The sequence below is a fragment of the Diabrotica virgifera genome, chromosome 8, assembly GCF_917563875.1.
Source record: "Diabrotica virgifera virgifera chromosome 8, PGI_DIABVI_V3a".
NCBI classification, from domain to species: domain Eukaryota; kingdom Metazoa; phylum Arthropoda; class Insecta; order Coleoptera; family Chrysomelidae; genus Diabrotica; species Diabrotica virgifera.
This window is the reverse complement of record NC_065450.1, coordinates 193,629,949-193,645,029: the sequence shown is the minus strand read 5'-3', so window position 1 is coordinate 193,645,029 and position 15,081 is coordinate 193,629,949. Positions and strand designations below refer to the sequence as shown.

The 15,081-nt window shown below is 32.4% G+C and overlaps 1 protein-coding gene across 1 annotated transcript in view; it reads left to right on the top strand.

Moving 5' to 3' along the window:
* LOC126890325 (uncharacterized) overlaps positions 1–14,866 on the top strand; it is a 66,929-nt gene extending 52,063 nt beyond the window's left edge. Inside the window, exon 2 of the mRNA XM_050659190.1 lies at positions 14,724–14,866. Within this exon, the coding sequence (XP_050515147.1) occupies positions 14,724–14,866 (143 nt within the window). The remainder of the gene's footprint in view (positions 1–14,723) is intronic.
* The last annotated feature ends 215 nt before the right edge of the window (positions 14,867–15,081 follow it).

Below are 15,081 nucleotides of genomic sequence, written 5' to 3'. Positions count from 1 at the left end.
ATTCCATTTAGTCCAGAAAGCCACTGCGCATCCGCTAGGAAAAATATTCTAATTCGGATTTTTTGCACAATCTTACTCAAAAAGGACTCCTTTTAATAAATTTGCATGTTGCCAGGACCAAAAGGTGGTCAAAAATTTTTTAAACGTTTTTTTTTGTTTTTTTCCTAAAATAATTTTTTTTGAATGGAACAAAGTTTTTTTAGATTTTTTGGATCATTCCAAACAGAAAAGGTCTGTAGTGACTTTTCTCTAAAATTGACAGTTTTTGACATAAAAGCGATTAAAAATTGAAAAATTGCGAAATCGGCCATTTTTAACCCCTAAAAACTATGTGAAAAAGTTAAAATTTGAATGTTGCCAAAGTAAGTAGATATTCTTTAAACATCGATTCGTGAAATCCCGAAGAGTTTTTTGCAATACAATATTCAAAACTTCTTTGTTTTTTAATTGATAATCAAGCGTGCGCGACACTATTTTCTACCGACAGTATGGTGCAAATAAAAGGAATAAATTCATTATTTCGTAAACCGGCGACTTTAAGGAAAAGTCCCGAAACAGGTCGATTTGTATTTTTAAGTTACGATATTATGGCATATATGATATACTAGTGACGTCATCCATCTGGCCGTGATGACGTAATCGATGCTTTTTTTAAATGAGAATAGGGGTCGTGTGCTAGCTCATTTGAAAGTTTCTTTAATTCTTTATTCAGCAATATAAATATTTACATAATTATTTTTACAGGGTGTCCAATAATTTAATTTTTTTTTCAATTTGCCAAATGATTTAATTTAATACAAATTTTTTGGACACTCTGTATAAATAATTATGTAAATGTTTACATTACTGAATAGAGAATTGAAGAACTTTTCAAATGAGCTACAACACGACCCCTATTCTGATTTAAAAAAATAATCGATTACGTCATCACGCCCAGACGGATAACGTCACTAGTATAGCATACATGCCACAATATCATAACTTAAAAATAAAAATCGACCTGTTTCGGGTTTTTTTCTTAAATTAACCGGTTTACGAAATAACGAATTTATTCCTTTCATTTGCACCATACTGTATACACATGCAACGGTGGAAAATAGTGTCGCGCACGCGTGATTAGAAATTAAAAACAAAGGAATTTTGAATATTGTATTGCAAAAAACTCTTCGGGATTTCATCAATCGATGTTTAAAGAATATCTACCTACCTTGGCAACATTCAAATTTTCAGTTTTTCACATAGTTTTTGAGAGTTAAAAATGGCCGATTTCGCAATTTTTCAATTTTTAATCGCTTATATGTAAAAAACTATCATCTTTAGAGAAAAATCACTAAAGACCTTTTCTGTTTGGAATGACCCAAAAAACCTAAAAAAACTTTGTTCCATGCAAAAAAAATAATTTTAGGAAAAAAACAAAAAAAAAATGTTTAAAAAATTTTTGACCACCTTTTGGTCCTGGCAACATGCAAATTTGTTAAAAGGAGTCCTTTTTGAGTAAGATTGTGCAAAAAATCCGAATTAGAATATTTTTCCTAGCGGATGCGCAGTGGCTTTCTGGACTAATTGGCAATTATACCCTGTGTTCTGTCTTTTACTGATTCTCTGAAGTTCTTTTCTAGATACAAATTAAACAGAAGCAGGGAGAGCACGCGACCTTGTCGAACTTCATTCAGAATAAGAATTTCTTCAGATGTCTGGTTGTTAATTCTGATGTCAGCTCTATGGTTCCAGTACAAATTGGTTATTATCCAAATATCTCATCCATCCAGGCCTATCTATTTTAGTATACCCATTAATTTATCGTACTGGACAGTGTCGAATGCCTTCTCATAGTCAACAAAGCAGGTATATACATCAACATTGCCATCCTGACATCTCTGTATAAGATCCTGAATGATAAATAGCGGTTCCCTTGTAACGAAACCACTTTTGAAACCAAACTGAGATTTGCCGAAATTTTCTTCAGATTTGGTAATTGGATGAACGATTTTTAGGAACAACTTTAACACATGGCTCATTAAACTAATTGTTCTGTATTTTTTGCAATACTTTCTGTTGGTCTTTTTTGGTATTGTAACAAAAGTTGATTTGAGCCAGATATTAGGGATAATTCCTGTCTTATAATATACAGTCACAAACTATGGGAAGTAGAAATAGGGGCAGATCAAAACTCAGACGAAAGGATGGTGTAGATAAGGAATGTAAAAAATAGGCTCAGAAAACTGACAACAGTTGGCAATGAATAGAACTGACTGGCGTAATAGACTGGGGAAGGTCAAGGCTCTTTTAAAGGGCTGTAGCCCCATTGATGACAGTTGAGCAAATTCAACAGAAGTGCGATAGCTCTATCTTCTTCCAGAGTTTTTAAAACATCTATCTGTATTCCATCTGGTCCTGTTTATTAATTTAACAACTCTATAGATACTGACTGCATTTGGGGGAAAATAAAAATATTTGTAAAAAATCTGCAATTTTAGCTTTAAAATGCATCTAATTTTTATCAACAGGATACTTTGATCAAGAGATATCGAATTTATACCGTCGATTTTTAATTTTGCCAATTTATTTTTAGCAATTTATCAATTTATTTAAAAATTGAATTCGGGTGCGTTTACTGACATTAAAAGTCGCTGGTCGTTTCAAGTGTTTTTTCTGAGGGAACGGTCCATTCTACATAAAGAGTGCTACTAAACATGTTTTTTCAAAATTATCTTAGCTACATTTTTTACTCAAAACAATTTTTTACGGCGTCCAGATTCTTGGCCAATCGATGTTTCTACCTCCATAAGGGAGGTGTTTTAGGGAGGTGCCCGAATGCAGGAGTGACAAACTTATTTTAACCTTTTTGTGGTCCCAAAATTAACATTCTCGGCAAAATTCAGCTTGTTTGTCTTGTTTTTAGGGATCAAATCTGTGACTGTTTTACTATGTTCCGTAGCATTAAATCGTAAAAACAGTAGGTACAGATTTTAAATTAATCACAAAAATTTATTTATTTTCTGAAAGTCGTTTAATTCACCTCTTCATAGGTTGTACAATGTTATCGACGTACTGCTGAGCTGTAAGGATGCCGTCAAAGTCTACATAGGTTCGTCGTAGAATAAAACCAATCATTTGCATCCCAGTTTTGATATTCTTGACACCACTCTAATCTTGCTGCGCGATTGCCTCTGGACATCTCAATGGCCATCACCTGTGGAGACTTGCTTCATGGAGACGATTCCTTACAGTACCATGGCCCATTGTTGCCTATTGTGCTAGTCGCTAAACAATTCAAGTGCTGTAGTTGTTCGTTGTGTTCTAGACGTGAACACTAAACATCGGTCTTGAGCTGTTAGGTCTCGATTCCGCGTATGAAAAAAAAGTTGATTAATAACAAGCTGAAAATTTGTTAATAACATAAGGGTGTCTAGTCAGGCAAACTTTGATATACAGGAACACTGGAACAGGGAAGTTTTAATTGTGGAACAGGTTAAAAATTTGGAACGGTCAGACCACAAAAACGGCACATGTATTTTGTCCGACAGAACAGACTTAAACTCTCCGAACACAGATTAAACTCTCATGCAAAAATCAGACTGCTATTTACCACCAAATGGGCGTTTTAATGAGTGGAATATGTAGAATATGTCAAATGACAGGAATTATGAGAGGTGATAAATAGCAGTGTGATTTTTGCATGAGAGTTTAATCTCTGTTCGGAGAGCTTAAGTCTGTTCAGTCGGACAAAATGAATGTGCCGTTTTCGTGGTCTAACCGTTCCAAATTTTTAACCTGTTCCACAATTAAAACTGCCCTTGTTCCAGCGTTCCCATATATCAAAGTTTGTCCGACTAGACACCCTTAAGCCGTTAACAAATTTTCAGCTTACTATTAATCAACTTTTTTTTCATACGCGGGATGCAGGCCTATGTAGTTGTAGCGCGCTCAGGTCCTAGATAACGTTCGGCTGGAATTTCAGTGACACAAAAACGCGCCAAAATTTACTTGTAATACTTTGGGAGAATCTCATGCGCTCAGCTACATTAATTTGCTGCATGCCACATTAAAGAAGGCCTACAGCCCTGTTCATATCATTCAAAGTTAATGGAATGACATGGAATGATAATTTTTTTATCATTTCATGATAAAAACAATATTTTTAAAGCATTAAATAAACAAGAACTTTGTAACATGAACTAAATCAAAACTAGCAGAATATCTACTGCAGTATAAAATCTATAGTTTTTTCATCTCCTGTTAAAACTTCAAATATAGGCCAGGGTAATAAGACAAAAATCTGTTCGTGACACTTCAGCAGTCAGGGTACTGAAGCGTTTTTTCGACAATAGGAACAAATTGTAACTATTTCCTGCGTAGGATCTGACGGCCATTTTTATTTGTAAACAATTCACTGTCAAAAAATGGCATTTTTCCCTTTTTTTTTTCAAATCAATGGAAAACTGTGAAACTTATAATTTTTTTAGTACAAATATCTTTGAAATTATGGAAAAAGTTTTAAAATGACATATTACAAAATTTGATATACTCATTCATTGTGAATATAATTGCGAAAGAAGGTCGGAATTGCAAAAAAAAAAATATTTTGCAATAACTGTTGTAAAAATTAGTGTACAGATTTGAAATTTTTGTCAATTGAGGGTTATTTGGTGCTTAATATGTGATAAAAATTTCAAAGCGATTTATTCAATTGTTTAAATTTTATTTGAATTGTTTATCTCAGAGAGCATTTTTTTTTTCAATAATATAAGTCAGAAAAAAAATGACGGTAGAACCATTCCACAGGTGTCAAATGGAAGAGCATGAGCTATATTATTTTCAACTTTGTTTAAAAAAGCGAATAAAAATGAATTTATTAATAATAAATAATTGTGCAAAAGTATCGTAAATCTTTCCTTATAAACTTTTTGAATAACTTTTTCCAAAAAAATTAACTTTTTTACCCTGTTTTAAGTGCACAACTACCAAGTAATATTATTTATATCATATTTGATAAAAAATTGTAATAAATATATATATTTTCCTATATAACAAAATAAAAAGTTTATAAGGAAAGATTTACGATAATATTGCATAATTATTTATTACTAATAAATGTATTTTTTATTCGCTTTTTTTAAACCAGGTTGAAAATATAGCTTATGCTCTTTCATTTGACACCTGTGGAATGGTAATAACGTCATTTTTTTCTGACTTATGTTATTGCAAATAAATGCTCTCTGGGATAAACAATTTGAATAAAATTTAAACAATTGAATGAATCGCTTTGAAATTTTTATCACATATTAAGCACCAAAGAGCCCTTATATGACAAAAACTTCAAAGCTGTAAACTAATTTTTACAACAGATATTGCGAAATTATTTTTTTTTGCAATTCCGACCTTTTTTCGCAATTATATTAACAATAAATGAGTATATCAAACTTTGTAATACGTCATTTTAAAGCTTTTTCCATAATCTCAAAGATATTTGTACTAAAAAAACCATAAGTTTCACTGTTTTCCATTAATTTGAAAAATAGGAAAAAATGCCATTTTTGACACTGAATTATTTATAAATAAAAATGGCCGCCAGATCCTACGCAGGAAATAGCTACAATTTGCTCTTATAGGTATTACCTGTCGAAAAAACGCTTCAGTACCCTGGCTGCTCGAGTGTCATGGAAAAAACCTTATTACCCTGGACTAATATTCGTCACCACTTTTACCGTTATGTTTTACCCAAAAAAATGTACAGGATGAGCAAATTGAGAAAATATACAAATTCTAATGAAATTAACGTGAATTCATTTTTATTAATTTTATTATGTTTTAAAATATCCCTACACTTTTCCCATGTATAATTTTGTTAACCAAATTCACAAAAATAATTCTTATCTACTCTACCTCATATAATGTATAAGTTTTTATTGTGTAAAATTATAAATATAGATATAGCCCAGTAAATGAACGGGAAATGCGGCGATACCGTGTAATTTTCAGGGGCAACTCCGAATTGCATGAAAATTTGGATTTAGGTTCTACTTAACCTCCACTTCAAAGTTGAAATTTTTCCGTTGGTTGCTTTTACTTGGGGGGTGACAGTCACCCCCTCTCGGGGGTGAAAAAACATACGTTCAGAATAAGACCGGAAATGGATAAATTGACTGATTTTAAGCAACTTTTGTTCTATAGAGTTTTTTACGTAAGTCAATACTTTTCGAGTTATTTGCCATTGATTATGTTGATTTTTCGACAAAAAAACTAAATATTTCATCGAAAAAAATATTCTTAGCAAAAGTGTAGCTTATAGAAAACAAAAAAAAAATGGTGTATCAGTAAAGTCTATCAATCAAGTAAAAACAAAGTTGTAGCTCATGAAAAATACGTTCTTATTCGTCTAATTCCAAATCGAATATTTCAAGGTGAAATCACCGAAAAATTAAGCACTTTTCGGGAAAACCCCATTTAAACTTTTTTAAAGTGTTTATAAAAAGCTTTATTTTAATTGTTAACAAAAGTTTTTAGCATTAAAAATAAGCGAGTTACGCTCAAAATAAAGTTGGCCCTTTTTTTTTGTAAAAAATCATGAAAATAAATCTCTCCGTGTTTAGCTCCCCAAATGAAATTAATCGCTACCGCTTTACAACCAATTTACTTACCTATCTATTTTTTTTATATGATGTGCCAATCTCACCCGTTTAAACTGTTTATTTTTGAAAGGGTTATAGTCGAAAAAGCTTGAATGGGTCACTAATCACGAGTGTATGCAAATTTTGAACAGCCATATCTCAACCAATTTTTGTCTTACTGAGAAACAAAATGAAACTAGCATATTTATAATAGCAAAACCTATATTTTTACTGTTTCAGATTTTTCTTATCACTAATACTTTTAAGTTATTTTGAAAAAAGGAAATTTTTCAAAAATTTTTAGAAATTTTTTTTTTACTATAAAACCAATTTTTTTTTTTAAATAAGCACTTCAAACCAATCAAACTTACAGATCATATAAACAATACACATACAGTTAAAATAAATGGTAAAGCGGTAACGATTAAATTCATTTAGGGTGCTAAATAGACGGAGGTTTTCACGATTTTTTTACCAAAAAAAGGGGCCAACTTTTCTTTTCAGTGTAACTAGTTTATTTTTGATGCTGGAAACTTTTATAAAAAAACAAATAGTAAGCCTTTTTTAGATACTTTAAAAATGTTAATAAGGTTTTCCCGAAAAGTGCTTCACTCTTCGGTGATTTCACCTTGAAATATTCGATTTGGAATTAGACGAAAAAGAACGTATTTTTCATGAGCTACAACTTTGCTTCTACTCAATTTGTATACTTTACTAGTACACCATTTTTTCGTTCTTTTATAAGCTACATTTTTGTTAAAAATATTTTTTTTTATAACATATGTACTTTTTGAGTTTTTTGCGAAAAACTGTCTGAAAACGTAGTTTTTTGTCGAAAAATCAACATTTTAAATCGCGAATAACTCGAAAACTATTGACTTACGTAAAAAACTTTATAGAACAAAAGGTGCTTAAAATCAGTCAATTTATCCATTTCCGGTCTTATCTTGAACGTATGTTTTTTCACCCCCGAGAAGGGGCGACTGTCACCCCCCAAGCAAAAGCAACTAACGGCACAATTTCAACTTTGAAGTGGAGGGTAAGTAGAACCTAAATCCAAGTTTTCATGCAATTCGGAGTTGCCCCTGGAAATTACACTCCAAAACGGTCATTTATTGGGCTAATAGCAGTACATGAAGGGTTTAAAGTGTGCCTGAAGTAATTTTAGCACACTTTAATATAATCAAATATCCTTAACTTTCGCCTTGTCATGGTGATGACATGTGAGCAATAAATTACAAAAAAAGTTTTGACAGTTTTGTGGTTTGACAGAAGTTTGAATTTTTAAATGTCAAAGTTCTAAAACATCATAAAATAGGAATGTTTTCCAGTGATGAAGAGTTGCAGTTTTTTTATTTGTTTTTTGGTAGATAAAATAGTGTATGAAGCTATGCGTGAAGTACTATTTGCGCACTTAGGCGATGTATAGCACTGGGTCCGCTCGTGCTCTAAACATCGCGTACATGCGCAAAAGGGATACTTCACTAACTGTTTTATAAATAACTATGTATTTCACTCCGGACAAATTGTTTTAGATTATTTTGGTCATTCGGAGCAAAAAAGGTGTTTTGTGATTTTTCTCTAAAATTGATAGTTTTCGAGTTATACGCGATTTAAAATTTGAAAAATGCGAAATGACCATTTTTAAGGCTTAATAACTTGATTAAAAACTATTATTATGAAAGTCAGAAAGTCACCTAATCAAAGTTTAAAGCCCCCTACAAGATCCTGAAGAAATTTTTGTCATTATTTTATTACTAAGCTGTTATTTTTAATTATCAACAATGAGCGCTAAAGGAGTATTGAGGCGGCTGTCAATGTGAGTGCAAGTAAGATCCTTCATTCCGACCGTCCAATACTGCGTCTCAGTCACACTCACATTGACAGCCTCCTCAATACGCTCCTAGCGCTCATTGTTAATAATTAAAAATAACAGCTTAGTAATACAATAATTACAAATATTTCTTCAGTACCTTGTAGGGGGTCGATAAAATTTGATTTGGTGACTTTCTGACTTTCATAATAATAATTTTTAACTGAGTTATTTTAGTCTTGAAAATGGTCGTTTTCGCATTTTTCAAATTTTAAATCGCGTATAACTCGAGAACAATAAATTTTACAGAAAAATCACAAAAGACCTCTTTTGCTCCGAATGACCCAAATTAATAATGTAAAAAAATGTCCGAAGTGAATTTTTTTTTAATTTGTTTAACAAAAATTGTTTAAACAAGTTTTCGATTACGGTACCACCTGACAACCTGTGGATTCGTTATAAGGATCTCTTTTTGAGTAATTTTGTGCAAAAAAATCGAACTGGAATAATTTACCTAACGGGGGCGACGATACAGCCTGGACTATAAATATCACGATTTGAACATAATATAGAGTAATATTTAATTTCTAGAATCGCTTGTTTGTGTGAATCAACTTTTACTAAATGGCATTGGGAAGAGTATACTTTAACCAGTTGGAGTCTACTTTTACTGGTAAATGTTGAATAAAAATCTTCATTTTATATTTATAATCAACTTTTACTAAAACCAGCCGTTTAAGTCGACTCGAACTAGGAAAAGTCAACTCCAACTGGTTAATCAACTTGAACTGTAACATATATATTTTTGTATGTGCCCTGGTAGACTATATCAAATGTGGAAATATCGAAACTAAATTTGTTGTAGGTGTATCCAACATGAATGGTTCATGAACATCGGATAACAAGAATACAAGGGATATTGTTAAAGTTGGAACAAGTAGATACTTGTATTCTTGGTTGTAAATTAAACCGTATTGTAGACAAGTTTGGAATATGTCGGTTTGAAACATCTTGTTGCGCTATTAGTAGAACTAGTCCTCGACATTTTCAAGGCAATGTATGAGTTGGTGATTTTGGAACAGCATTACTGGGCGTATATATCAATGGATTATTTCAAATGAAATTAGTGTGTCTGGCTCATTGTTGGCAACACTTGTTTAACTTCTAATTATTGTATCTTTCGCTTTAGGACATGATCATTTTTTTGGACAATTCAAATAATATAATGATAGTATCTAATAACAATAAAAAAAGTATATTAAAATTAATGATTTTACAATAATTTAAAATAATTTCAATTCAGGGGATTAGAATCTAAGGGGTACAAGTGACAAAATATTGTACACTGAGTTAAGTGCACAAAATAATACTAGATAGTACTAAAAATTTAATGGCAAAGAGATGCAGGTAAATAAACCTACTGCTGGCGACATATCGCAGGTTGCAGTTTGACTACTTACGAAATATTTAAAAACAGTTTGCGTCAAACAGGTATAACTTCACTTGTATTCCTTTGCCTGTAAGGTGTTGGATATTATTTTTGGTGAATCATTTAGTATCTTTGCAAATCAAGCCCTTAAAAAAGTATTCAAAATTAGTGAAACAATAACACAAAATGTACCAAGTAATTCTTTATAAATAAGAACGTTTAATTTTTACATAATTTTTCTTTTATTTTAGTTTATGAATTTAAGAAATTCGTAAGATACTTAGGTGGCAAAGAGAAACAAGTGCAAAATTTTAAGCAGAGGGATACAAGTGCGAACTTTTTCTTCCAAATTTCAAATATTTTGAATGAAAATAAATACTAACTTTACAAGAGCTTTTACAATTAGATAAATAAAAGGTATAAAATTAATTCAAAATAAGTCCATAAGTGATTAATTGGCTTTAGAATTTACTATGTAAATTTAACTTTGACTTCGTTTTTCTCAACTAAACCATTTTATCACTTGTACCCCTTAGCATCTAATCCCCTCAATTTACTTACATAAAATAAACGTAAAAAAAATCTCAAAAGCACAAACATATTTATGTTTATAGTTCTTTTTTGACAAATCAGTATTTTATTTTTATAGTTTGTAATCTAATTTCTATTTATCTATAGTCCGTCCCACTTTGACTTTATAGTATAGGGAACATAGGCAATGCAGTCCTTATGAGAGTTTTTAGCGCGGTGATGGTGATTTTATCAAAAACAATTTGTAATCGAACATTAGAGAGAATATATTAAAACTGTTTTAGAAAGACAATCTATAATTTTAGGATTCGTTTGCGTTAAGTTTATCCGATATACCACAGTTATTACGCACGGAATGTACCTAATTATGGGATATATAAGATTTTTAAAATATTCAAACAAATTTTTGTATCATTATCCAGGTACACTTCGCGTCATATAAAACTGGTACACTTTTTTTTCCCAATGTAAACCTGTGTTCAGACTGACAATTATTGTTCGTGAATCACGTCGTTGTTGCCATCACAGGTAACGGAATTGCACTAAATCTAAATACAAAAAAATAACGTTTAAAATGTATATTTCGAATAGTAATACATATTATATTTAAATTCCACACTTGTTTACTGTAAAAGTTATTAATTTTATATTAATTTCAAATTAAATTTTTAATTTTTCCAGTGTTTTATTTATTCTACACAACTTAATGCAGTTTTGTCCTATAATTTACGAGAAACCAATCACACCTCTCGATTTGACGTTAAATATAATAAATTAAAGTCATGTCAAGATTTATTATCTATAAAAATTTTTGAATTGAAATATTTTCATAAATTATAATAAAACACGAATCATTGTATGAATACTTAATTGAGATGACGGAAAATTACAATTGTTTTAGTTTTTAGTATACAGTGATGAGCGCGCTAATAACCGGCAAAATAGCATAAAAGATGGAAAACTTATTAAGTTTTGAGATAAAAAGAAATAAAACTAGTCAAGCTGGGAAATTTAGCGATATTAACCTATTAATTTACACTATATTGATTGTTTCCCACCTTTAGACGTATCGGGTGAGTTTGGCAAATACCACTGTCACAGTGACAGTTTTAGTTGACATGCTCCTCTGATACGTGTAAAGCTGGGAAACAATCAATATAATGTAAATTAAAAGGTTAATATCGCTAAATTTACCAGCTCGACTAGTTTCATTTCATTTTATCTCATTTAAACTTAATACGTTTTCCATCTTTTGTGCTATTTTGCCGGTTATTAGCGCGCTCATCACTGTATTAAAAAATGCGGTCTGTCGCACAGCCCCGTTTTTACCTAGTTTGATATCATATTTTCCTTGAACTGGCAACGTTGCCCTAGAAATTATAATGACACTTGTGACAAGATCAACTTACACAACTTGAAAAACACGATTTTCGGTTATAAGAGTTGTACCAGTTTTTTTTGACGCGAAGTGTACCTGACGCATTCTTAGAAAATTTATAAAGGAAAAAAACCAGCATTTTTGTATAAAACTTAGGTAAAGGATTCTCAAAAGATTAAGTAAATATATCTAAACTCTACAATCCCGTATCTATAATACCATTGTATAACCAGACTACTAGACATTGTCTAGTTAAATAATGAAAATAGCTTGTATTTAAACAAAAAAAAAAAAATGCAATCAATGGGACTGCGAATCCCATGTACGACCAACAAAGGGTTTTCTGTTTTACAGAAAACTTTAAGTATGAAACAAACCTTGCGCTTGTACAGGCTGAACATAATTTTTTTCCACCTCTTGTAATTGCTTTACAATAAATTGTTCCCTTTCTATAATATTGTCTTCAGTGGTTTCACCTCGTGTTTCACAACTCTTACTCGACTATACATACTTGATTTTCTAAAAAACAAAATATTTTAAGTCTCTTTTCCTAAAAATGTTTGTGGACAGCGTGTGGATATATTATTAAGATTTTAAAACCTAATTAAAAAAAAGAAATATTTTTTAAATATGAAAATATCTTAATGCCTACTTCAAGATATAAATCATCCACTTGGCGCAGAGTCATATTGTTAAGGACAACAAAGGTAATTAGTTAATTCTTGAAATACTATAAACAAAAATGAAAATACATTTCAATAGATATAAAAATCTCGAAAATTTCTTACCATCCTCGCTAATTATTTCTTTTACTAACACAACTCTTTTAACTAACACAATAATTAACCTTGTAAAGTTAGGCCGAATTTACTTTGTAATACTAAGGCGATTTGGCGGTTTCTAAATGTAGGCGTAGCATTCTTGAAAGTAGATTAGCGGTAAGTGCAATATGCTAAGGTATATGGACGGCAACTGTAGCAGATACCGTCAAAACGCCTTAGTATAAAGCCATTTGCCGCCAAATGGCTTAGTATTTCAACTGAAAAGTGTAGATACCGCTAACAAAATTGCAATTTTATTTAAAATATAATGCTTCTATAACTCCAATGACTTTTGTCATATTCTACCTAAAAATACAAAAATCTCATTTTCGATAAAAAATCAGTTACCGCCTTTGGGCTTAGCACAGCAGAGTAGATCTTTTCAGAGCCGCCGCCAATAAGGTACGGGTAGCTATGATGATAGCCAACCTCCGATAGAAGAGGGAACTACAAGAAGAAGAAGAAGACGCGATTAGGAAAAATGTTGGGATTGGGAGTAAATGTAAATGTGCGCGAATTCATCAAAAACTGTTAGCCCTACGCACAGGGCCCCGATTTTTGACCCTTCGCTCCGTTATAGAACGTATTTGCTTCGTATACCTACTGAAAACAGATACGAAACGAATACGTTCGATAACGAAGCGAAGGGTCAAAAATCGAGGCCCAGCAGATACGTTATACGGTAGCTTTGATTGGGCATTGCAAAAATATGTCAAAAATTTTTCAATATGGCGGCTGTGGTTAAAAAATTTGTTGTCATATTTATGTATGGTTTTGGTTGTTAAGTTTTATTTGAAAAGTTGTGAGAACACAGACAAAAAAAGTGAGTTTAAAGTTGTACCGACTTTTTAAATAATTTTTGTATATATTTTTAGACTTATTTATACAGAAAAAAAGAGTGCGTGTACTTTGTACGTACGTAAGAAGTTATACTTCTGTTATTATGATTTCTACGAAACAAAAATATATTTTAAAGGTTTTAATTATACTTTTATTTAAATATTAAACTAATTTTAATGCTTAAAATAATATCAAAAATTAAAAATAACGTTAATACATAATTTTTTATGAACTGTAGTCTCCCCGCAATTGCCTTTCCCTTGAGGAATCGTAGAAAATCTAAAAAAGGTCAGATTTATACAGAAATATTTAATTTTCATTTTAATTAAAGTGTAACTCCTTACGTGCGTACAAAGTACAAACACATTCTTGTTTTCAAATCAAATAAATACTTTTCATATAGGTATGAATGTTTTGCATGTTACTTGCATATTTATCATAAATTGGTGAATATTTTGGATACATATTCGTGCATATTATGCGCATATTTCTTGCAAATTCGGAAGCATATAACCCGAGCTTTACTAATAACTGATATTTTTCAAGAGTAAAACAATTATTTGAACGCAAAGAAACCACCATCCTTACACCCCATCAAGATGAAGACATTCTTGCGGGACACCGCAAAAGAAAATCCTGCTAGATTTCATCTCGCGATCGTGATCGTGGCGTTGAAGTGGGAGTGGCGTTGAAAATAGCGAGTGTCGTCGGCGACCGACCAGCAGCACCAGCAGGCAGCAGGAGTAGCATCTAGTAACAGCAGGAGCGCATGTTGTCGCGCTCACTCTCTCGCAGTTTTCGCGCGATGTTCACCAAAACAACACGTCAAATCGTCTTAAACTTTTTTTTTTTTTTTTTTTTTTTTTTTGGGAGGTGAGAATCTTCAAAAGACCCTCTGGGAAGATGTCCCAGGTGTGTCGGATTCAGTCCGGCACGCTTCACCGCGGGCCGAGGCCGCCTACCGACTAAACTCACCCCCTCTTTCTCTAGCCGACGGGTCTGGAACCGCACTTAGCGTGCATATCTGACCCGCCGACCTTACTCTTAACTCCCCTCCGGCACTCTTCGCGTGCATTCCATGAGTTTGGCGGCCTCCTAGCCTCCTCCCCGCAAGAGCCTCACGCCAGACCGGCCGGTGAAGCGACCGTCCAGCGCAACCCTCCCGCGGGCAGGGCGACCAGAATGCCCCCCTCACGATGGAACTAGCAAAACAGAACCAGTTGGTAATTACGAGCAACGCCAAACATTCTTACTTTTATCAATTCATTCATTAAATACACATATTCATTAAAAATCTCAGACTTAAAACAAGGAGGCAGTTGGCGTAGGTTGGATGTAAAAGGTCCTCCCCCGCCAGCTGCCCCAGGACGAACACGGGTAGAACAAGGAAAACATAAATCAAAACAGAAACAGAACGAGAAACACAAGAGGCACTCAGCCTGAGTAGAAGGTAAAAGTCCCCTACTGAATGCCTCTTGAGACATGCACCACATTTAAATAAGATTAGAACAAAAACGGTAAAATATTATATAAATAAAATTGATAAATAAATAAATAGATCGATAAAACATAATAAATAATATAAAATAAGGGCAGTCAGCGTAGATTGGATGTAAAGGGTCCTCCCCCGCTGACTGCCTTGCATGACACAAACACGT